We start from the raw sequence: 24,984 nt of genomic DNA, 5'->3' as shown, positions 1-24,984 counted from the left end.
ACACACACACACACACACACACACACACACACACACACACACACACACACACACACACACACACACACACACACACACACACACACACACACACACACACACCAATATCAATCACACAGCTAAGTTGGTGTAAATAAATCCCACTTTGGTCATTCTTTAATAAGAAACTAGGTGCTGAAACGTGAACATTGTTCTGTTTGCTAACCATGTCAATTCAATCAATTTCAATCAATTTCAATCAATTTCAATCCATTTCAATCAATTTCAATCAATTTCAATCACTTTCAATCACTTTCAATCAATTTCAATCAATTTCAATTTCTGTGAGAGTTGGTAATCCCTGCAACTGCAAAACACATTTTGTAGATGTGACATGTTCACCCGGTAAGAAATTAGTACTAGAAGTTTGAGTATAGTGCTATCATCCTCTTAAGTTAATAAGAAGCTCAGGCACGCAGGCACACACGCAGGCACGCACACACACACACACACACACACACACACACACACACACACACACACACACACACACACACACACACACACACACGTGTACACACTTATTTTTTCATAAACTTCTTTGAGACTGCTACTATTTTGTTTTTTTTATGTATGTCCTTAGAAAGTGGTTTCTTGTGCGTTCCAAGGTAAGACTTCAATACATCACAGAATTACAGGACACCATGGTTTCAGCCTACACAGAATTTTCACATTTTCTATATTCCCAGTTGAATTATAACCATTCACTTTCAACCTGGCGTCTCTACGAGAAATGTCGACCATCTGAAAAGTATATTAACCCATTCTGACGGGGCACCCGTTTTGGTGTAGGCAGTATTTTGTGCTTTAGCTATTGAAAAATAGCAGATCTACAAGCTCATATCGCGCCACCGAGTGGCGCGATACGAGCTTGTAGGTCTGCTATTTTTGAAAAATCGAAGAACGACTGACATTTTTAGAATCTGATCTCAGGTCAGAATGGGTTCGTCAGACCAGCGCGTGTATGCAGTCAATACTTGGTCTGGGCTACTTTTGAACAAATTATTTCATCAATGGGGGCGTGGCATGGAGGTGATCAGCCTTTGTCACTGTTGAGGTGTTATGGAAGCCCAGGTTTGCTTTGATGACAGCCGTAAATGCATTTGTATTGTTGAGTCTTAATGTCTCACACCTTCCTCTTGACAATACAACCTAGATTCTCTGTGGGGTTTCAGGTCAGGCCAGTTGGCTGGTCCGTTCAGCGCAGTAATACCGTGGTCAGTACACCAGTTACTAGTAGTTTTGGCACTGTGGGCAGGTGCCAAATTGAGCTGTGTTGAAACCATTGTGAGTGAGATATACCATTGACAGTTTTCACTGTCAGTGGATCAACACCAGCAGATAACATGACGTAAATCATCACTGTTTTGTCAAGTCCAGAGTACAACCATCTATTATGATTAGGGCCGGGACTAATTGCGATTAATTACGATTAATTAACTACAGAAAAATCTATTTTCTTCACCGCGGAACGTTGTCACTGGACAGTTTTCAGACGGACCTGCGCACCAAGTGTCCGTGTCCTCTTCAGACAATAACACCACCAGACAGTTCACCAGACTGGGGGAAGCCGCTGAGATCACTTTGCTTGTCCCCGTGGATTGGAAATAGGATTTAAAAGGCTATCCGATGGTAGCGTGATGGTAGTGAGAATTATTACCCCTATTACTACAAAAACAATGTTTTATTGCTTAAACTTATGTATTCACTATTCATTGATTCACTAGTATACCAAAATCCATTTGAAAAAATTGATTTCTCACTGTTCTCGGGTCAAATAATGATATGTGATTAAAATGCGATTAATCTAGATTAATTAATCGCAAAGCCTCTGATTAATTAGATTAATTTTTTAATCGAGTCCCAGCTCTAATTATGATATTTACAGCATTGTGTGCCTCCGTACATTGACAAGCTTCATGTTGATGCTGATCTTCCTTGACACCTGTCCACAGAGCCAACACTACTATAGTAACAGGTGTACTGACCATGGTATTACTGTGCTTAATCCATTCTGACCTGAGATCAGATTCATACGAGGTTTCCACTGGACACACACTGGTCTGATTAACCCCATTCTGACCCGAGATCAGATTCTAAAAATGTCAGTCGTTCTTCGATTTTTCAAAAATAGCAGACCTACAAGCTCGTATCGCGCCACTCGGTGGCGCGATATGAGCTTGTAGATCTGCTATTTTTCAATAGCTAAAGCATAACATGATGCTAACACCAACATGGGTTCCCGTTCAGAATGGGTTAACTGACCAGCCAAAGTCAAAGTCGTACGATTTGTCACACACGTCACCGCAGTGAAATTTGTTCTCCGCAGTTGACCCATCTCTTGGAGCGGTGAGTCGACATTTCTCGTTTAAAAAAATCATGTCTTTAGTGGTTTTCATGAGCTGTACGCCATAATCATCAATATTAAAAAAACTAAAAAAGGTTTTCAATATTTCACGCACAATGAATTGAGAATATATGAAAGTTTAGTCACTTTTTGAATTATATTACGGAAGAAAATGGTTAAATGAACTTATATACTATATATATATATATATATACACACACAGTATATGGTCAGCTAAGGACACACGTTCTATGTTGTTTGTCTCAGACCTTAAGGACCGCAGTGGAAATAAGCTCAATGATTTTCTTGTGTTTATATATATATAATATATCCTTGACACTTCTCCGATGAACATGATGTAACTTGTTTTTCCTGTATGACGTCTAATAGAATCAAATCAAATCAACTGTGTTTTATTTGATGACGATCATCTTCCTGATGTGTCCTCATTTCGCCTATATCTGCAATTCTGCATGTCACCACTGTTTATGCATTAACCCATTCTGAACGGGAACCCGTTTTGGTGTCGGCATCATGTTGTGCTTTAGCTATTGAAAAATAGCAGATCTACAAGCTCATAGCGCGCCACCGAGTGGCGCGATATGAGCTTGTAGGTCTGCTATTTTTGAAAAAAAATCGAAGAACATTTTTAGAATCTGATCTCAGGTCAGAATGGGTTCATCAGACCAGCGTGTGTCCAGTGGAAACCTCGTATGAATCTGATCACAGGTCAGAATGGGTTAATAAACAGTGGGAGCATACAACTAACAGTGTGTGGACTCTACTACAGTATTACTTCCTGCTGATCTTCTGTTTGTCCCACACCTGATCACCATTCACCAGAGTGGATGTGCATGCTCCATGTCTCTAACTCGTTCCATCACATGTGCGTGCGTGCGTGCGTGCGTGCGTGCGTGCGTGCGTGCGTGCGTGCGTGCGTGCGTGCGTGCGTGCGTGTGTGCGTGCGTGCGTGCGTGCGTGCATTGTAATGCGTGTGCATTGCATGTGCAGCTGTGACTCACAGCTGAGCTCACCCTGTTTGACCTATCAACTGAGTGCTAGGTTGCGGAGGCGTCGGGGATGAGGCCGGCACGCCAGGCGAGTGCGTGCTCAGGCAGCTGAAAAAAATAAATAATAATACTAATAATAATAATAATAACATATAATAAACGACCGGGACCGCCAATCACCACTAATGGCCACCCTTTTATTTCCCTCGGGGTGCCCGGCCTCAAAGGGACCCAGGAAATGGCCTGGCCCGGGGGCCTCAAAGGGACCCAGGAAATGGCCTGGCCCGGGGCCTCAAAGGGACCCAGGAAATGGCCTGGCCCCGGGGCCTCAAAGGGACCCAGGAAATGGCCTGGCCCGGGGCCTCAAAGGGACCCAGGAAATGGCCTGGCCCGGGGCCTCAAAGGGACCCAGGAAATGGCCTGGCCCCGGGGCCTCAAAGGGACCCAGGAAATGGCCTGGCCCCGGGGCCTCAAAGGGACCCAGGAAATGGCCTGGCCCCGGGGCCTCCCTCGGGGTGCCCGGCCTCAAAGGGACCCAGGAAATGGCCTGGCCCCGGGGCCTCAAAGGGACCCAGGAAATGGCCTGGCCCCGGGGCCTCAAAGGGACCCAGGAAATGGCCTGGCCCCGGGGCCTCCCTCGGGGTGCCCGGCCTCAAAGGGACCCAGGAAATGGCCTGCCCCGGGGCCTCAAAGGGACCCAGGAAATGGCCTGGCCCGGGGCCTCAAAGAGACCCAGGAAATGGCCTGCCCCGGGGCCTCAAAGGGACCCAGGAAATGGCCTGGCCCCGGGGCCTCAAAGGGACCCAGGAAATGGCCTGGCCCCGGGGCCTCCCTCGGGGTGCCCGGCCTCAAAGGGACCCAGGAAATGGCCTGCCCCGGGGCCTCAAAGGGACCCAGGAAATGGCCTGCCCCGGGGCCTCAAAGGGACCCAGGAAATGGCCTGCCCCGGGGCCTCAAAGGGACCCAGGAAATGGCCTGGCCCCGGGGCCTCCCTCGGGGTGCCCGGCCTCAAAGGGACCCAGGAAATGGCCTGCCCCGGGGCCTCAAAGGGACCCAGGAAATGGCCTGCCCCGGGGCCTCAAAGGGACCCAGGAAATGGCCTGCCCCGGGGCCTCAAAGGGACCCAGGAAATGGCCTGCCCCGGGGCCTCAAAGGGACCCAGGAAATGGCCTGGCCCCGGGGCCTCCCTCGGGGTGCCCGGCCTCAAAGGGACCCAGGAAATGGCCTGCCCCGGGGCCTCAAAGGGACCCAGGAAATGGCCCGGCCCGGGGCCTCCCGTGCCAGAAAAACTGGTGCTCCTCGTTCCATTTTTCTCAGTTATACTGGTTTCCCTCATGTATATGCACAGACAACACGCACACACACACACACACAGTCACACACACACACACACACACACACACACACACACACACACACACACACAGGGAGGGGAGATGGGTTGCTGGCTTGCTGCTACATATATCTCTGCCAAGGCCCAACACAACCTAGACAGCTAAAATACGTCCTCTCCCAGCACAGGCTTTCAGACGATGAACAGATGCAGGCAGGCCGGGGGGAAACAAAATAGATAAGTGAAAGAAAACGTGGGAATTATGATCCATTTGAGACACGTAAACCAGAGACCTAGACAAGACTGAGACAAATGAGGTCTGAAACTGGGGCTGTGGTGGTTATTAACCCATTCACCCATTTTGGTGTTGGCATCATGTTATGCTTTAGCTATTGAAAAATAGCAGATCTACAAGCTCATATCGCGCCACCGAGTGGCGCGATACGAGCTTGTAGGTCTGCTATTTTTTTTTTAATCGAAGAGCGACTGACATTTTTAGAATCTGATCTCAGGTCAGAATGGGTTCATCAGACCAGTGTGTGTCCAGTGGAAACCTCGTATGAATCTGATCTCAGGTCAGAATGGGTTAACTGTACAGGTATGTACTGTATGTACATTCTGTAGTCTGTACCTCTTCATTGAGGTCCGATGATGACGATGAGCCAGACCACCCGCCGAGGTGACCGCAGATCTCAGTGAGGTATACAAATACCTCAAAGTAGTATATAAGTAAATGTACTGTGGGCGCCACTGGACAACGATAGGCAGGAGACACAGCAAGTTTTGCCTACTCGGGCATTTATTGAGGGTTTACTCTAGGTCAAGGTCAAAGTCAAATGAAATGCCAGCGCACAGCACACACACAGCTGGTTAACTTATATTCTTCCTATGTCAGGGTATAACAGTCTATAATATTTCCTCCTATTCCTTCAGGAGTGGTATCTGGGTTCCTCTTCGGGATTCCTCCGTCCCGGGGTTGCCTGTGTAGTGAGACATATGATTAGCACAGCATCAGAACCAGTGGCAACACATGTGAGTGTGGAGACCTACCGCCAGATTGCCACGTCAGTGCTCCCTCCGTGAGTCAGTGGAGAATGAGGCGGAGCGTTCCTCTGTGTCCTACCTTTCAAACCTTACGCGCGCAGCGCGGCTGTTGCGTAATTGGTTTGATTGAGGAGGAAGACGGGCACGTACTTGTGGTCAATCACGTGACCCAGGGCGGGTCGCTGTCTTCCGAGCTGTGCTCCGCCTCTGACGCTCCACTGACTCTCGGTGGGGTGGCGCTCTGACGGCCCGCTGTCATGCGACATCCCACAGTACTTAGTTACTTTCCACCACTGATCCCCACCCCATGCAGCGCCCTCAGTGTACATTGTGTCCATGATATAATGAAGGCCTTTCTGTTCTCCTGAAAATGGCAGCGCATTAATAATTGTACTCATACTGTATGCATTGCTATATCAGTTAACCCATTCTGGGCGGGCACCCATTTTGGTGTCAGCATCATGTTATGCTTTAGCTATTGAAAAATAGCAGATCTACAAGCTCATATCGCGCCACCGAGTGGCGCGATATGAGCTTGTAGGTCTGCTATTTTTGAAAAAAATCGAAGAAAGACTGACATTTTTAGAATCTGATCTCAGGTCAGAATGGGTTAATCAGATCAGTGTGTGTCCAGTGGAAACCTCGTATGAATCTGATCTCAGGTCAGAGTGGGTTAATTGTCATGCACAGCTGTACAATTACCAACCGTAGGTGAGCACGTACCACACGTTGCATGCCTGGAAAGTGTGGAGGTGTGCGCAACAACCATGGACACTGCCGCGGACAAAGTGATGTTGATGTTGCAAGCTGCGTGGACAAGTAATTAGGCTACACTTTTCTTTTTTACTAAGGCTTCTGCACTGCAATAACTACCAATCTGAAATGGTGGGCAGCCTAAGTGGGTGGTAATGACAGTATAAATCAAAATGTCTTATATGCTTATTGGTTAGGCTTATACGGATGTCAATTTTGCACATCAGCCAATCTCATTAATCAGTTGTTAACGGTGAATTGATATAAGCTTAACATTTTATTTTATACAAGGCAGTGGATGCTCAATGAATGCATCTATTATTCACGAATCACAATAACAAACATGGCATTGTGTCAAAAGAGGTCCATACTGTGTGTGGCCTGTGTGTGTGGCCAAATATTGTACTTTACTCCACTACAATTATTTGAAAACTTTACTTACTAGTTTTGATAATTATTACAAAACATACATTAACCCATTCTGAACGGGCACCCATTTTGGTGTCAGCATCATGTTATGCTTTAGCTATTGAAAAATAGCAGATCTACAAGCTCATATACGAGCTTGTAGGTCTGCTATTTTATGAAAAATCGAAGAACGACTGACATTTTTTAGAATCTGATCTCAGGTCAGAATGGGTTAATCAGACCAGTGTGTGTCCAGTGGAAACCTCGTATGAATCTGATCTCAGGTCAGAATGGGTTAACCACTTCAGCCCTATATACATTGCAGCTATTTTGTCGCATCCCGACGCATTGTGAGCTTTTTTTTAGATCTGCTGTTTTCAAAATATTTGTATACATTTGAAAACGTGAAATTGGTCATTCTGCATGATGTGAGTACCTTTCCTTTTGGTGCTCTAAGTACATTTTGATGTCAATCAGAGCATGTGAGCGGAGCGGAGCGGCCGATAATTCCGCTCTTCGCTCTCGACGGCTTTTGTTACGCTCGCTCCGCGCTCACGTTCATCTCCCCCCCACGCCGCTCTACGCTCGCTCCGCGCTCACTTCAAAATCCACCCACTCGCGCTCACATGCTCTGTTGTAGCCCATCGTCATGTGTCCAAATCCAAAAGAACAGATATGTAAACTGTCGACACGCCATGAGCGGTGCATTGGTGATTTGTATGTCTACGTATTCTCATGGACAGTCCGTGAAGCAGATTACGCGTATGGGGGCTGGGCTTGAGTCTGAGAGCAGGCCTGGCGTCAGGATGAAATGACTGAGGGGGCAATTGAGATTTTTGAGGGGGCACAAAGGCAAAGAGGTTGATTTAAGGGTGCAAACATCCCCTTTACCCCTCCGTGGTGCCGGGCCTGCTTGAGAGGCAATGATTGATGTAAACTGCTAGCCAAGCTTGCACAGTGCTGTGCCGTGTGCACCGAGCGGCTCGGAGCGGCTCGGAGCGGAGGACAGTTCTCGCTCCGGAAGTCAATCTGACCCATTTAAAATACGTCAAAATCCCCCCGCTCCGCTCCGCTCACATGCTCTGATGTCAATAGCCTACAATACAAACTGATCAAGGTGTTGCCAAAAAAGGATTGGATTTTAAAATGGATTTTAGGGGGTTTTATACCATTTAAAAATGACCTAAAGATACCTCCAGACGTCTTGGGCCTTCTACAGGTGTAATTATAAAGACTTCTTGGGCAAAATAATCCATAACCTTTTTTTCCACCAAACACTAGTGCTGAGTTCCCTGCATGCACGTAGTGCGTCTGGCCACAAAAAGGCACGGACAAGACAGGTGTTTTAACCCATTCTGACCTGAGATCAGATTCATACGAGGTTTCCACTGGACACACGCTGGTCTGACGAACCCATTCTGACCTGAGATCAGATTCTAAAAATGTCAGTCGTTCTTCGGTGGCGCGATATGAGCTTGTAGATCTGCTATTTTTCAATAGCTAAAGCATAACATGAGGCTGACACCAAAATGGGTGCCCGTTCAGAATGGGTTAAGATTGGCCTAAATCAGCAGCTCTCAGCTGAAGTCCTGAGGGAAAAACACTAGTTTTCTAATAGATTGCTTTCACCTTGTGTTCCGGATCCAGGTTGTTTACTTGTCTGTGATACAAAAAAAACTGCATTACTCAAAGTGTCCAGGGCTGGAGTTAAGACACAAACAAACAATGTGTATGTATGCCCTATATGCCTATTATATGCACACAAACAATAATCACCCATGCTTGTGCATACCGGTTAATGTGTGCCTATATTATACACAGTATAAGCACACAAACACACTGGCACACCTGCACTCAACGCACTACCATAATTATGTACAGTACACACATGTACAGTAGGCCTTGGGGCGGCGGTGGCTCAGGGGTAGAGTGCCTGGATGGCAACGGTAAGGTTGCCAGTTCGAACCCAGGCTCCCCCAGAGTAAGTGTCAAAGTGTCCTTGAGCAAGACACTGAACCCCTAATTGCTCCTGATGTGCTAGTTGGTGCCTTGCATGGTTTCCGCTGCCATCGGTGTATGAATGTGTGTGTGAATGGGTGAATGTAATGCACAATCTCTGTAAAGCGCCTTGGATAAAGGCGCTATATAAATGCACCATTTACCATTTTTTGCCTACATGATTCAGCACCTGCAATTGGAACAGAATTACAAATAATGTCTATCGAGGATTTGTGCGCACACACGCGCGCAGCCGCGCACACACACACACACACACGCACGCAGTCGCGCATGTTGTGCTGGCTGGAAGTGGTTTCAATGTATTGTGTAGTACGGTACGGGCAGCACTCAAGTCCAAAATGGCTTTTCATTTGATACAAAATGACATGACATTTTCTGCATTTCTGGAGCATTGATGGCTGATGGGTGAACCACTAAAGGCAGAGATAACATTTACCACCAAGGGTAGGAAAAACTGTCATCTTGTGTTAGGTTAAATAGATTTTGGAGTGTAAGGTTACACGTTGTAATCTTGAGCCCCCCCCCCCCCCCCCCCGCGTTCTTTATTGAGAGCGACAGCAGTAAGGCTGAGAGAGAACCACTGTGACGGGAGAGGCCGGAGCAAGGCCGCAGATGGGATTAAGACCCATTCTGAACGGGAACCCATTTTGGTGTCGGCATCATGTTATGCTTAACAGACCTACAAGCAGACCTACAAGCTCATATCGCGCCACCGAGTGGCGCGATACGAGCTTGTAGGTCTGCTATTTTTTTTAAATCGAAGAACGACTGACATTTTTAGAATCTGATCTCAGGTCAGAATGGGTTAATCAGACCAGTCAGTGTGTGTCCAGTGGAAACCTCGTATGAATCTGATCTCAGGTCAGAATGGGATTAAGACCGCAGGTCAGCAGGGACAGTGGTGGGAAAAGTACTCACGTTTTCTTACGTAAGTAAAAGTATCAATACTGCAATATAGAAATACTCTACCGCCTAAAGGTGCTTTCATGAAGTTTACTACATTGTTCCCAGTACTGTCAATGTAACTACTTGACATTGAGCAATATAATTCAACAGGAGATCTTTGCTGAGTGATTGACATCCATTTGTTATTGCTGTGCGTGGGTGAATTTCCTGAGCATATTATATGCAGTACAAGTCTGGTAAAATGGATAGAGAGCGAGAGAATTGTCTGTCTCTGGTATAAGCACACAGTGTGCTCGCTTGTTTAAATCAAGTTTTCAAATAAATGTAGTGGAGTAAAAGTACAATATTTGCCTGTCAGATGTATAGTGGAGTAGAAGTAAAAAATATTGGAAATCATAAATAGGCTTACTCAAGTAAAGTACAAATACCTCAAAATTGTACTTAAGTACAGTACTTGAGTAAATGTACTTACACCACTAGACATATGTGGCTTCCAGAGTCCAGAGACTGCAAAGTGCAAATTCCACTGGCCATTTATGATAATATTATATGCTCACGAATACATCACAATTAGTTCATTATTAGTTCATTATGAGTCCTTCCTATGAGCGATATTATTAATGTTATTGTTTTTCTAACCACATTTCTGAGTTAATTAAATGGTGCGTGTTATTAATAGGTGCAGTACAGTATGGTTTGAATAGTTTGGCATATCAACTTATTTTCAGTATATATAATATACACTGGAAAACACCGTCCTAAACCCCAGGTCAAGCAATAATATTATTATTGGGTATTCTGCCCTAGAACAAATAAGATTTATTTTATTTTACTGGCCATTGAATTAACATGAAATAGAATTGATGAATGGGATTGATACCTCTCTCATAAAAACATTGTATGCATCGACATTGATATCCACTGATAAAGTGATGATACAGGGCACCAGACGGCTCATAATACCACACACACACACGCGCACACACACACACACACACACACACACACACACACACCTCCCATGTGACCGTGACACTTGCCGTGGGCACTGATCCATTCCGTGACCTCCCTCTGAAGTCCCACCACTTTTTTATGTTGGACCTTTTAACTCACAAAAAGTCCATGAAAGCCACAGGAATGGAATGGCTGCATGCCAGAAAGGCCCCCGGAAAAGTGAATCTGTGCCATCATTCCGGCTCCCCAGACAGACAGTCTGTGATCTCTGACTATGACCCAGAGAAGGACCATGTTTGAACGAAGATACTATCTAAACACTGTTAAGCTTATCTGTCCCACCGCTCCTCCAATCACCCCTCCTAACAGAGGGCCACTCTGGGTGAAAATGGGTTAGTAGGATTGAGGGCAGGATGTCGCCATTTTTATGCTCCTCAAAATATCCTTCTCTTCCATTTGTTCTAACCCCGACGGCTCTCTCATATATCTCTCTCTCCCCACCCCAGTGTCACCCTTACCCTCACCCTTCTTAGCTTCCTTCCTGGCTGCCACTTTACTAAAACGTTCTTCAGAAAGACAAGACACATCAAAAATTATCACATCAAAGAGTACTAGTAAATTAAAGACCACACTTAAATTAAATAGATTTAGCTGTGTTTGGAAGAACGTGCACAGCTATGGGAATCAAACAAGTGAATGAAGTCAAGATTAATTTATATTCATAAGGGTAGCGGTACATCACGCAGCACATTTTCGTTCAGAGGAAAGTCATTAAAATTGGCTTTTTATGGACTTTTGCTATAAAAATACACACAAACATTAATTTTCCCATTGTTACGGCATCTATTGTTAGGTATGCCCACATGATGACCACAGATATATGCTCTAAAAGTGTGAAAAACGTATCTTTCATTTAACTACGTATTTAAGGGCAAAGGATCGTGGACAGCATGCAGAGCATGGTCTGTGCTCCCCCCCCCCCCCCACTACCATCAGGAATCTGATGAGAGAAAGACAGGAGAGAGAAGACAAAAAGAGACAGCTAGGGGGGGAATTGGGGGAAACGGGTGGGGCGAGTTTACGATGCACGCTGACAGGTAAACGTGGCTGGATTTTAATGGCTGCGCTCATTGACATGAGGGCGGACCTGTCATCAGCTTGATTGAGGACAGGTGAGTGATTAATTGGCATGAGCGATGGGGTTGTCAGGCAGCTTAACCCATTCTGAACGGGAACCCATTTTGGTGTCAGCATCATGTTATGCTTTAGCTATTTAAAAATAGCAGATCTACAAGCTCATAGCGCGCCACCGAGTGGCGCGATACGAGCTTGTAGGTCTGCTATTTTTGAAAAATCGAAGAACGATTTTTAGAATCTGATCTCAGGTCAGAATGGGTTAAATCAGACCAGTGTGTGTCCGGCGGAAACCTCGTATGAATCTGATCTCAGGTCAGAATGGGTTAAAGGATGGGTGGGAGATTGGTACGAGGGGTGGGGGGGCTGTCGTCTCGCTGAGTTGTGGATGTGCGCCGTGCTTGTCATCCGGATTGGTCGTCCCTCCTGAACTTCAGTTGTACCCAAGTACAGTAACTCCATACCTCGTACAGTATACCAGTGGCCTGTTTTATCCGAAATGTCGTCTCACTGTCTCGTCTCCCTCTCCCCCTCTATCTCTCTCTCTCTTTCTCTCTCTCTCTCTCTCTCTCTAGCGGCCATTTTGGACGACCAGTCGGTGTGTGGTCGCGGCGAGCGCCTAGCGCTGGCCCTGGCCAGGGAGAACATCAACAGCCTGTTGGAGGGGCCGGGTCAAGGGGCCAAGGTGGAGGTGGACGTCTACGAGCTGCAGAGAGACTCCCAGTACCACACCACTGACACCAGTGAGTCCACTGTCCCCGTCATATTCCACCGGGCTTTTGTCCTCTCCCTGTTTTCCTTTCTTTCTTTCTTTCTCTCTTTCTCTTATTTCAATTTACAATTTACAATTTAGGCATTTAGCAGACGCTCTTAATCCAGAGCGACTTACATTTAAGCAAGAACAAAAGCATGGGAATACATCACATAAAAGCATTTATCATGAAACATGCGTAAGCTAAGAAAGTAACAGTGGAATATCTATATAATGAAACTATACATACACTATACATATAAACTATACATATTTACTACTATGCTATACATATGTACTATGGCGTGCTATGACTATATACAATGCAATTATAGTGCTGTCTACATAACATGCTATAAGTCTGTGTCAAATGCTATCTAAGTCAACAGAAATGCTATCTAAGGGGTTAGGGTAAGTGCTATGGGCCATGATGGAGTCTGAAAAGGTGGGTTTTCAGGCTACGGCAGAAGATTGGGAGTGATTTCATAATGTTATTTTTGTTGCCCAAAACATGACTATATATTGTACACTGTTGTTCCAGCTGGACAGAGTGTGTATACTTTAAATTGGCGTTTCAGCGTAAAGTCCCAAAGCGGCATCATGGCGTTAACCTTTATTCAACTAGGCAGGTCAGCTGCACCAGCACTGGATCGTTACTGAGCCGCTCGATGAAGCTCTGCCATAAATACCACACACACACACACACACACACACACACCACGCTGTTTGTGCTGTTTGTGTAAGTAAGCGTGTAATACAAAGTGATGAATTATAGGTGATGGTGTTTTTCAGGGAGGCATTCTGACTTAGCTTGCTGAAACCAGCGTGTGCTGGACAGAGACGTATCAGTCAATAAAAAGGATTGAAAACAATGTCCTCCCCCTCCACCCCTTTCACCCTCCACAGTTGGGGAAGACACTCGTCAACAACACAAATGGTTTTCAGAATGATATTAATTTATATTGTATATCATATATTAATGACCTCAATGTGACTCACATTTCGCTGATCCTATTTGCTATAGTGTTAAAGCTGCTGTAAGTGATTAGTTTTTAGTTTTTGTGATACATTTCTCTATATATTCCCATACTGTATCAATCATTGCGAGTGTTTGTTCGATAACAGGGGTCTCTCCCATCTCTCCAGCTCTTTAGTAAACAGAAAATACCTTTTCAGGTCGGGATATCAATTTCATCCAATCAGGAGAGAACTCATACAGGTCAGGATACAGGAGATACCAGTGAAAATGGAAGCGATGAAGAGTAAATGAGTGTACCGTGTTACAGTGTACCGTTACAGTGTACCGTTACAGTGTACCGTTACAGTGTACATTTACGTGAGCACAACATTGAATTTGAATTGGAAGAAGCAGATAAATAACCTTCGTGGCGTTCTATCTCGTCCTTATTCGATTGAATTTGTAATCCACCTGAAATAGTATATCCCGTTTCCTAAAAACCTTATTGATCAAATGTGTGTGTGGGCAAGATAGCAATTTTAGCCCATTCTGACCGGGCACCCATTTTGGTGTTGGCATCATGTTATGCTTTAGCTATTGAAAAATAGCAGATCTACAAGCTCATATCGCGCCACCGAGTGGCGCGATACGAGCTTGTAGGTCTGCTATTTTTGAGAATCTGATCTCAGGTCAGAATGGGTTAATAATTAAACTGTCAGGATGTAATAGACATTTTTAGAATCTGATCTCAGGTCAGAATGGGTTAGGGAAAGCGCATCAACACGCCCACGGGCACACCTCCAGCCGCAAATAATGCGGCATAATGTACAGTTTGGCCGCAAGATAGCATTTACGGATAGGATAGTGGAAGCTGCTAAATGCGTAATTGACGGTTTGGCGGGTAGTGCTAGCGGGTGTAAGATAGAGTCCAATGTGTTCACTGTCCATTGGAACACTACCACAATATCCCATTCTGACCTGAGATCAGATTCTAAAAATGTCTATTACATCCTGACAGTTTCATTATTAACCCATTCTGACCTGAGATCAGATTCTAAAAGTGTCTTCGATTTTTCAAAAATAGCAGACCTACAAGCTCGTATCGCGCCACTCGGTGGCTTGATATGAGCTTGTAGATCTGCTATTTTTCAATAGCTAAAGCATAACATGATGCTGACACCAAAATGGGTGCCCGGTCAGAATGGGATATTATCACTATGTTGTCAACCAACAATACATTGCTAGGCATATCATTTACAGTTTTGATTTATTTCTGGTACATTTACACCAATACAAAATAAAATAAAAATAAGTTATCAATTCCTTTTTGTGGACCGAGGACAGTGCACACATGCAGCTGCATATGGCCATATTAGGTGGCAGACTAGAGGTAAGGTCACATTTCCTCTGGGAATAGTGAGTATTATGTATGGAGCTCAGTAGATATTTATTGATTGCAGACTGCCACCGGACTCCGAAACAATCTCTCTCTTCATAGAGTTAGAGTTGGCTAGTTAACACACATCATGCACTGTCTACAGTATATTATGAGTACATTCAGTGACACAGACATACTGTACACACAGTTGTGCACAGACATGACACACAGCATGCACATGCCCCGTACTATCTGTCTTATTGTGCACAATTTCTCCCTTATACTTTCCTTCTCTTTCTCTCCCTCATTCACTGACTCACGCACCAACGCATTCTCTTGTTCGTTCACCTTCAATCATGTCTTAAGGCTCTCCGTCTCTGTTTCACTTGTACACATGTGCATACACACACACACACACACACAACACACACGCACATGCACACACACACACACACACACACACACACACACACACACACACACACACACACACACACACAACACACAGAGAGAGAGCTGTCTGTGCAACTTGCAACTTGCTGAGGTCATTATGGTGTTATATTTTCGAATACAAGAAGACTCGCCCCGTTTCTGTTTTCCTCCCAGAATTTTCCCCAGTGAGGGGTGGGAGAGGCTGGACAGCAGACGGCTGGATTTTGAATTTCTCTAACTATAAACGTTCATGACAGCAGAACAGCCTAAGTACAAATATAATTTATGAAAAGCTACTACAGTGAAGTCTGTTCACAGAAGTTGTTGTAGGATATGTGGGGATTATCTGACGAGGTACCATTTGAGGGGGCAAAACCTTACATATACTAAATAATACTAAATTGTTTATAGGGTCAATATAAGTAATATAATATAGCCTTTCCACAGGAGTATCTTTTTATATTTTTCCAAAAAGAATACAAACAGCCAATAGCATATTACAAAGTTATCCCCCTCACTGGGGAAAATTCCGGGAGGAAAAAACGGGCACGCACCGGGGTGAGTCTTCTTGTTACCATATTTTCTGCGGTGCTGGAAGCAGAACAGGACTGGTGGTGAGAGGGAGCACAGCGGAAGTGAATGCAAATCGCTGTTAAGGAGACTGTAATGAATCTGCAGTGTCCTCATCTGGACAGCTAACATGATGGATGCTCAGGGCCGAGGACAGAGACAGGGCTACACCTGGGCCCCGTCCAAAACCAAGGCTATTACTACACCCAGAACCGCCCCCATTGGCCAGCCTGCCTTTATTCCTACTCAGTTTTTAATTTCCATAATCTATGCTCTCCTCCTCCCTTCTCTCTCTCTCTCTCTCTCTCTCTCTCTCTCTCGCCCTGCAGTGTGTCAAATCCTGCCGAAGGGCGTGGTGGCTGTGATTGGCCCCGCCTCCAGTCCAGCCTCTGGCTCAACTGTCAGTCACATCTGTGGGGAGAAAGAGGTAAATAGCGCGCACGCGCACACACACACACACACACATACACACACACACACACACACACACACACATACACACACACACACACACACACACACACACACACACACACACACACACACACATGGGGCTAACACAGCAACACTACAAAGATAAGAAGAGAAAACAACGCCTGAAAGCTACCAACGTGGACACTTGGGAAGCCTCAACAAAAGACAGAGACACCTGAATGTCTGAAATCCAGAGGGGTCTGAGTCAGAGCTTCAAAGAACAGCAGCTGCTTCGCTGGAACAAGAAGAGGAGCCTGCAGAAACTAAAGACGTCTGCAAGGCCCCTCCACCGCTGAACAGTTCCAAGGCCCCTCCACCGCTGAACAGTTCCAAGGCCCCTCCACCGCTGAACAGTTCCAGAAGGACCGCCACTCCAACAGTCACATGACTGGGGGGGGGGTCAATCCAGGCAGCGTCAATCCCTGTTCAGTCGCCCCAGTTCACTGATCGATCAATCAATCAATCAATCAATCTCCATCAACCTTTTTTCAATATGTTTCTGAGTTTGTAGCTAAATGAGAATACAAAGACAAGAAGGATATGAAAATATGAGTCAAAACATACGGTTGACCTACTGTATACCAGGGGTGATATGAGTCAAAACATACGGTTGACCTACTGAATACCAGGGGTGATATGAGTCAAAACATACGGTTGACCTACTGAATACCAGGGGTGATATGAGTCAAAACATACGGTTGACCTACTGTATACCAGGGGTGAATATGAGTCAAAACATACGGTTGACCTACTGTATACCAGGGGTGATATGAGTCAAAACATACGGTTGACCTACTGTATACCAGGGGTTAAATATGAGTCAAAACATACGGTTGACCTACTGTATACCAGGGGTGATATGAGTCAAAACATACGGTTGACCTACTGAATACCAGGGGTGAATATGAGTCAAAACATACGGTTGACCTACTGTATACCAGGGGTGATATGAGTCAAAACATACGGTTGACCTACTGTATACCAGGGGTTAAATATGAGTCAAAACATACGGTTGACCTACTGAATACCAGGGGTGATATGAGTCAAAACATACGGTTGACCTACTGTATACCAGGGGTGAGTCAAAACATACGGTTGACCTACTGTATACCAGGGGTGATATGAGTCAAAACATACGGTTGACCTACAGTATACCAGGGGTGATATGAGTCAAAACATACGGTTGACCTACTGAATACCAGGGGTGATATGAGTCAAAACATACGGTTGACCTACTGTATACCAGGGGTGAATATGAGTCAAAACATACGGTTGACCTACTGTATACCAGGGGTGAATATGAGTCAAAACATACGGTTGACCTACTGTATACCAGGGGTGAATATGAGTCAAAACATACGGTTGACCTACTGTATACCAGGGGTGATATGAGTCAAAACATACGGTTGACCTACTGTATACCAGGGGTGCCCAAAAGGTAGATCACAAAGGCTGTACAGGTAGATCACAGGACATGTCCCTAAAGAGTATTTAATTTAAATATGTAAAAAACTATTTTTGGAATCTGCCCACAAAAGGGGCCTGTAAGCTCAAACTCACAATGCAATATTTAGTTTTCAACAGTGTTGCTGTGCACAAATGTCTGTAGCATTACAAATGAAATACAAAAAAACCCTAACTATTAGACTTCTCCCCCTCTATTTCCCATTCCAAGTGCATTTGTCCTATAATGTAATGCCAGCGCCGCTATATTCTAAAGCCCCCTCAGGTACATATTTAAACTATTTTCACTTTTTCAGCAATGGTGTGTAGATCTTGTTGAGCTGATCATTTTTTAAAGTAGCTCTCACGTCATAAAAGTGTGGGCACCCCTGACCTATACAGTCAAATGTAGGGGCGACTGTGGCTCAAGAGGTAGAGCAGGTCGTCCAATGATCCATGGGTCGGCGGTTCGAATCCTGGCTCCTCCTGTCTACATGTCGAAGTGTCCTTGGGCAAGACACTGAACCCCAAATTGCTCCCGATGTGCTGGTTGGTACCTTGCATGGCTTCCGCCCGCAATCGGTGTATGAATGTGTGTATGAATGGGTGAATGTAATGCACAATCTATGTAAAGCGCCTTGGATAAAGGCGCTATATAAATGCACCATTTACCATTTACCAAGATCTGAAATCGGATTGTTGGATTTACCCACTCAAGTTCATATGTGAAAGGGCCTCCATCCATCCATCCATCATCACAACCACACGCCAAGGGGAAAACGCGGAGGCCGTCTCCAACTTGCATATTACAGCCACATTACAATCCTCACATATTAGCCTGGGTGCTGTAAGTCACCTTGTGAATGTGTGGCTGACATTAAGGGACCCGTAACGCTGTCAATCACATTAACTGTTGCTGGAATGAGTCTCTCTTCCCTCATAACCAGAGGCTTTCACACCTCTACTCCCCATATAATAGACTTCATAACACGCAGGTGTGCGTGCGTGCGTGCGTGCGTGCGTGTGATTTGGTGGTGTCACAAACCCAGAGAGATGGAAAGAAAGTTTCAAAAAGCCATGCATCGGGGGACACCATGCAGCACCAAAGCAAAACAAAATAAATTCTAAGCCAACAGCTATTGGTGTTGCATGGAACCCAGGGGCAATCCCTGAGGCTACTGTGTTTCCAGTGCTCAGGAGGTTGATGTGAGTAGTGGAGCTGCATTACAAATCTTCACAGGATTATTTTTTTATTTTTTTATCCCACGATTTTGTAACCCCATTTTTTTCACCCAGTGTCAATTATCTAATGTAATCCTGGGCGCTACAGCTCCCTCTGCCAACCTGGGGAGAGCAACGGACTGACCTCATACAGTATACTTCCTTCCCACGTCATGAGACGTCCAAGCCCACTTATTTTCACCTGACAGGGGGTTTCCCCGGTTGGGGCGTAGCGAATGGAAGGACCACATTATTCCAACCAGTCAATCAGGTGCCCAGGGGGCAGCCCTTCACAGGATTCTAATAATGACACAAACACATCATAGGATTTTGCGGTTTGGTTTGTTAACTGGAGGAAAGTGTGCTGCTGTCAAGTCAAGATACGTTTTTGTAAATTCAAAAATGTTGCATTCCGCAGATGTAAGTAACACATGCCTGCAGTAGCAGCCACTGCTCCTGTGATGACTGCCGGGATTCCTTTGTTATACCCATGTTCCCTTTCCTGCCTTTTATTGTTATAATACGAACAGCCGACTGCTGTGTGGAAATGAGGCATTTTCCTTTTTATTCCTTTGCTTTGTCAAGGACAAAAGCACAACAACAACAACACTTCTTTGTTCCAATATATCAGTTGAAACCACTGGCAACAAGTTGCAACAATTCTGAAAATAGACCTTTCTACTTGCAGTTTTAGACTTGAATGGATTTGGATTAAATGGATTTCATATCAGTGCAATTGGCGAGGCGTTAAAGGTATATTCAGTGATTTCACTCAATTCAAATATCACTTATTTTTTCTTATTTTTTGGATAATCCTCCCTACTATAAAGTGTGCTGACCATATAAGGAGTTCCTCCCTGTCCCCAGTGAGCCCCTGGGGTAAAAAAAAACCCCTAGTTTTGGTTTGGGCTTTGGGTGGCAAAGCCTTCATCCAATCAGGATGAGAGGGACCTTCCTCCAATCATGATCGAGTGGGGCGGACCTTGGTGCACGTGCTGTTGGTCTGTTGTACTTCCCCCACTGTAGAACGTGTGCAATTGTGCATGTGCACATCTTGTTACCGGGGCGGACCGGGTTTTCTTTTTTCAAATCACAAGAATCACTGATTGCTCCTTTAAGGATACACTGACCACTATGATGTCTTCTTAGACCCAAGTGGAAGTTCCTTTCCGTATCCTTCTCCACCTCTGTCCCACTCTTTTTCCTAATATCCTCTCTCTCTCTCTCCTTTCCTCCCTGTATTCTCTCACCTCTTCCCTCTCTCTCTCTCTCTCTCTCTCTCCTTTCCTCCCTGTATTCTTCTCCTTTCCTCCCTGTCTTATCTCACCTCTTCCTCTCTCCTCCCAGATCCCCCATGTGAAGATTGGTCCAGAGGAGACTCCCAGGCTGCCCTACCTGAGGTTCGCCTCGGTGACTCTCTACCCCAGCAACGAGGACCTGAGCCTGGCCATCGGCTCCATCCTGCGCTCCTTCGGCTTCCCCACTACCAGCCTCATCTGTGCCAAGGCTGAATGTGAGTGTATATTATACTGCCAGGGATCTCATGTGTTATAACTTATAGGTCAAGTGCAGCTCAAAGCACTCATTCATGTCATAATAATAGAACATTTTCCAATAAGATATTCTCTTTATTTGCCCTTAATCGAGACTTTCGAGGTTTCGTGCAGGTCCTGGAAATGTGTGTGGGTTTTGGAGGTCAGGGATCTGTCTGCTGGTTTAAAATGTATTTCAGTCAGACAACTCTTGGTTTGAAATACTGTGTATGTAGTACTGAGATAGGTGGATTAATCCGATATGATTAATCAGCAATATGATATTCCAAAATCATCGGGAATATTCAATGCTATTTCAGCGCATCATTAAAACGTCTCTTCTGTCGGACGTGAGTTGTTGAACCGCTTGAATAAATGAAATGTAATAGAATTCCCTTTGCATATGCAACTTTCAGATATACAGTAATATCATGAATCAAATAAACTGCTCCAACGAAGATTGATTGTATTATCAAAAGGGGTGTTTATTATATCAATTACTGGTTACAAATGATATAAAAACCACATTGCAATGAGCAAATTAGATTTTTGGTGTACCTTGTAAACAAGTATACATTTAAACATAGGAATTTAAGTTTATTGTCATATCACAAGTTTGTGAAAAGTCTGTGAAATTATTTCCCATAAAAGCTCCCACCACCGTTCTAGAGTCAGACAGTATTGGAGCCACAGAACACAGACTGTCAGGTGCGTTATAGCCAGCTGGACTTACACTGATTAAGGCTGGATGGCTGAAAACATTGTGTTGTTGAATTAAAAGCAACAGAAAATCAGAAAGGATTGAGTGCAACACTCTTTTTAATTCATTTACTGTATATGTGATGAGACAAGTCATGTATCATTGCAGACCACTTTGAATTTAACCCATTCTGACCGGGCACCCATTTTGGTGTTAGCATCATGTTATGCTTTAGCTATTGAAAAATAGCAGATCTACAAGCTCATATCGCGCCACCGAGTGGCGCGATATGAGCTTGTAGGTCTGCTATTTTTGAAAAATCGAAGAGCGACTGACATAGAAACATGGCTTTTTCAGAAAACTGTCAGATGTAGAAGACATTTATAGAATCTGATCTCAGGTCAGAATGGGTTAACTGGAAAGGTGCACTAGCTCATTACTCATTAGGGCTCAATCTCATCTCTGCCAGGTGGCATGCATGTTCTGCATAATCAGCAAAGTGTGATTGTTAAATCCTATTTGTATCAATCAAAGGGATTTGAAATGTGTCGGGTTTTCGCTGCCTACAGACAGATTGCTGATCCTTTGCGTGAGGTAGCCCTGTAAACATGACCCTCGTATTCATACGAGGGTCATGACGTAACTTCACCCTGGTCTTTGCAGACGCTACATTTACAAATAATTAAAATATATAAACATTCGCATTTCAAATATAAAGTACTCACAAAGTTTCCCACGGGTGTTAGTTAGTAGCAGCGCGAGCGATTAGAATTTCTGCATCCCGCGTTGTTTAATAAAAAGCATTTTTATCCGAGGTGTTATTTTGCCATTGGCTTTCAACTACGCGCCCCTATCGGTCGGGAGGATGGTGGCACTCGGTGTGTTCGATATAGGTACGCTGACCGCCCTGCCAATACAGACTAATAGGCGAGTGCGCTCTCGGTGTGCAACTGTGGATTTCCCAAACGAACCCCGTTTGAAAAAAGTAGCCGGAGAGCTCGGACAAAAATGCATTTTATTAAAGAACGCGGGACGCAGCAATTCTAATCGCTCGCGCTGCTACTAACTAACACCCGTGGGAAACTTTGTGAGTACTTTATATTTGAAATCTGAATGTTTAAATATACGGAAATCTTGTAAATGCAGCGGCTGCAAAAAACAGGGCAAAGTTACTGCATGACTGTCATGATAATTATCATGGCAGTCATGTTCCAGGGCTATGCGTGAGGGAGTGCTGCATTTTGCATTGCAGTGTAGTAAAGGGCATTGCTCACAGGAGACATGACAACATGTTTTCATGTCATATGCAAGGCCACTTTTGAGACAAGTTGAAAGCCATTAGACAGGACAGTTCCATTACATTCTGTGTGAGTGTGACTGACCGGCACACTGTGAAATATGTCCTGTTCTATTCCTTCATCTTGGGCAGTCAGTGCTTAGGACAAATGTTCCAGGCAGTCGATCGGCCAGTCTATTAGTTGTGCCTATGTACACCGCTGCACTGAAGTTATAGCTCCTCTTGTAAAGGTCAGAGAGATTCTCCAACTGAACTGGAATGGAATCCGTTCTGGCAGCGTAGCCGTCAGTCTTGTGACAGACTTGTCAGCATGTCACCTGGTCTGTCCTGTCCGTCTCCGTCAGCGCATGTCAACCAGCCACTTCGTTGATCTGTCAGTCAGTCGGTAATTTTGTGACAGTCAACCAGTTTGTCAATTGATTTATCATTCTGTCAGAAAGCCAGCCAAGCAGGCAATGATACTGTCAGAAGGTCAACCAGTCAGTCAGTCAGCCAGCCAGCCAGCCAAGGAACCAGATTGCACAATGTGGCGTGGCACGGTGGCTCAGTGGTCAATGTGGCACGGTGGCTCAGTGGTCAATGTGGCACGGTGGCTCAGTGGTCAATGTGGCACGGTGGCTCAGTGGTCAATGTGGCACGGTGGCTCAGTGGTCAATGTGGCACGGTGGCTCAGTGGTTACTGGTTAGCACTATTGTGCCTTTTATCACTGTACTGGCTTTGACTGAATGCCCACCAATTATATAATTATATTGGCCGAGCCAGGTCACTTCAGGCTATGGGGTTGCTGTTACTGCTCACCCTGGTTCAGGTTCAGGTTCAGGTTCAGGTTTATTTGTCATTTGTATAGATACAGAGTATACATACAATGAAATTTATTTTGCTCAGAGCACTCTCCGTCTTACATACACAGGACATAAACAAACATCTATAGTGCAAGAAAAGACAAAAAACAGTAAAAGAAAGTGCAAGTGAAGTGAAGTGCAATACAGTTCAAGGTCAGCTGTTCAGCAGCCTGACTGCCTGGGGGTAAAAACTGTTACTGAGACGGGTGGTACGAGATTTGATGCTCTGGTAGCGTTTTTTGGAGGGGAGTAGTTTGAACAGGGTATTTGCGGGGTGGCTGGTGTCTTCCATGATGTTATGGGCTTCAACCCGGCAGGCAGGCTCAGGCAGCCGCGGTCATCCTGCGGTGGTGACTTAATAACGACTTCCACCATTTCAACAAATAAACGCATACAACCCCAGAAGTACACACAACCCACACAAATAAGCACACACGAGAGCCATATTGATGTAACCAGGATATTTGGTGGGGGATTCTGTCAGATCCCTTCCCTCCTCCGGGTGGAATCGAGCGAGCTCTGCTCGGCAGACGACCCGAGAAACACATGCATGCACCCCGCGGGAGGTAAGCCAGTAAGCCACCTGTCGTGATGGCTTTGTGAGGGCTGCCTGTTGGCTGCATGCTGCTGGATTGCACCTCACCAAGACCAGGTGGGGGACATAGTGATTCTCATCATTTCAATAGCTAATCATAAACATACTATTTCACAGGAACAATGTTGGTAAAACTAAGATATTTTAGGGGAAATATATAATCGCATCGCACTGTTATTGGCTAAAACTCTGCCTCACTCCTCCACTAACTCCATCCTCCCCCACACACACCGACGTCCCAAGTGTAAACACCTAGAACACCCCAGAGGCAGCCGACGGTAGTGTTTGTCTGCAGGAAACCACCCCAGCATCACTATAGAGCGGCGCAGTCCCTCCCCCTTTCAGAACAACGAACGGCCCAGGAAATGAAATGCAATGCATTCTGACCATAGGATTTATTTAAAGACGGTTACGCCGCGGACAAAGCCAACTCGGATCGTGACAAATCATGACAATGAACACAATGTTTTGGGCCGATCAAATCATTTATAAGAAGAAAAACAAAACAAATAGTGTTGTCTCCTGCCTTTATTTTCTTCTTTCTAATGATTTGATCGGCCCAAAACATTGTGTTCATTGTCATGATTTGTCACGATCCGAGTTGGCTTTGTCCGCGGCGTAACCGTCTTTAAATAAATACTTAAAGAAAATCCTATGGTCAGAATGCATTGCATTTCATTTCCTGGGCGGTTCGTTGTTCTGAAAGGGGGCCGCTCTATACAGGGGATGATCATTTTGGCTTAAAAGTGTTGTCTATATATCACCTAACCTTAACCTTTCACTGGCCCAGTCAGGATTCAGCCAGCCTGCTTCTGCCAGACCACAGTCATTCAATTGCAGTTG

The 24,984-nt window shown here is 45.1% G+C and overlaps 1 protein-coding gene across 1 annotated transcript in view; it reads left to right on the top strand.

Annotated features, from left to right (window-relative positions):
- LOC310875093 (glutamate receptor ionotropic, kainate 5-like) overlaps positions 1 to 24,984 on the top strand; it is a gene marked incomplete at its 3' end in the record, with an annotated part of 241,116 nt that overhangs the window by 120,990 nt on the left and 95,142 nt on the right. Inside the window, exons 3-5 of the mRNA XM_083788160.1 lie at positions 12,523 to 12,690; positions 16,366 to 16,463; positions 20,522 to 20,687. Of these exons, the coding sequence (XP_083644286.1) occupies positions 12,523 to 12,690; positions 16,366 to 16,463; positions 20,522 to 20,687 (432 nt within the window). The remainder of the gene's footprint in view (positions 1 to 12,522; positions 12,691 to 16,365; positions 16,464 to 20,521; positions 20,688 to 24,984) is intronic.

The sequence above is a fragment of the Protomyctophum parallelum genome (assembly GCF_964188405.1).
Source record: "Protomyctophum parallelum genome assembly, chromosome: 1".
In the NCBI taxonomy this organism is placed as follows: Eukaryota; Metazoa; Chordata; class Actinopteri; order Myctophiformes; family Myctophidae; genus Protomyctophum; species Protomyctophum parallelum.
This window is presented reverse-complemented; position numbering and strand designations above follow the sequence as displayed.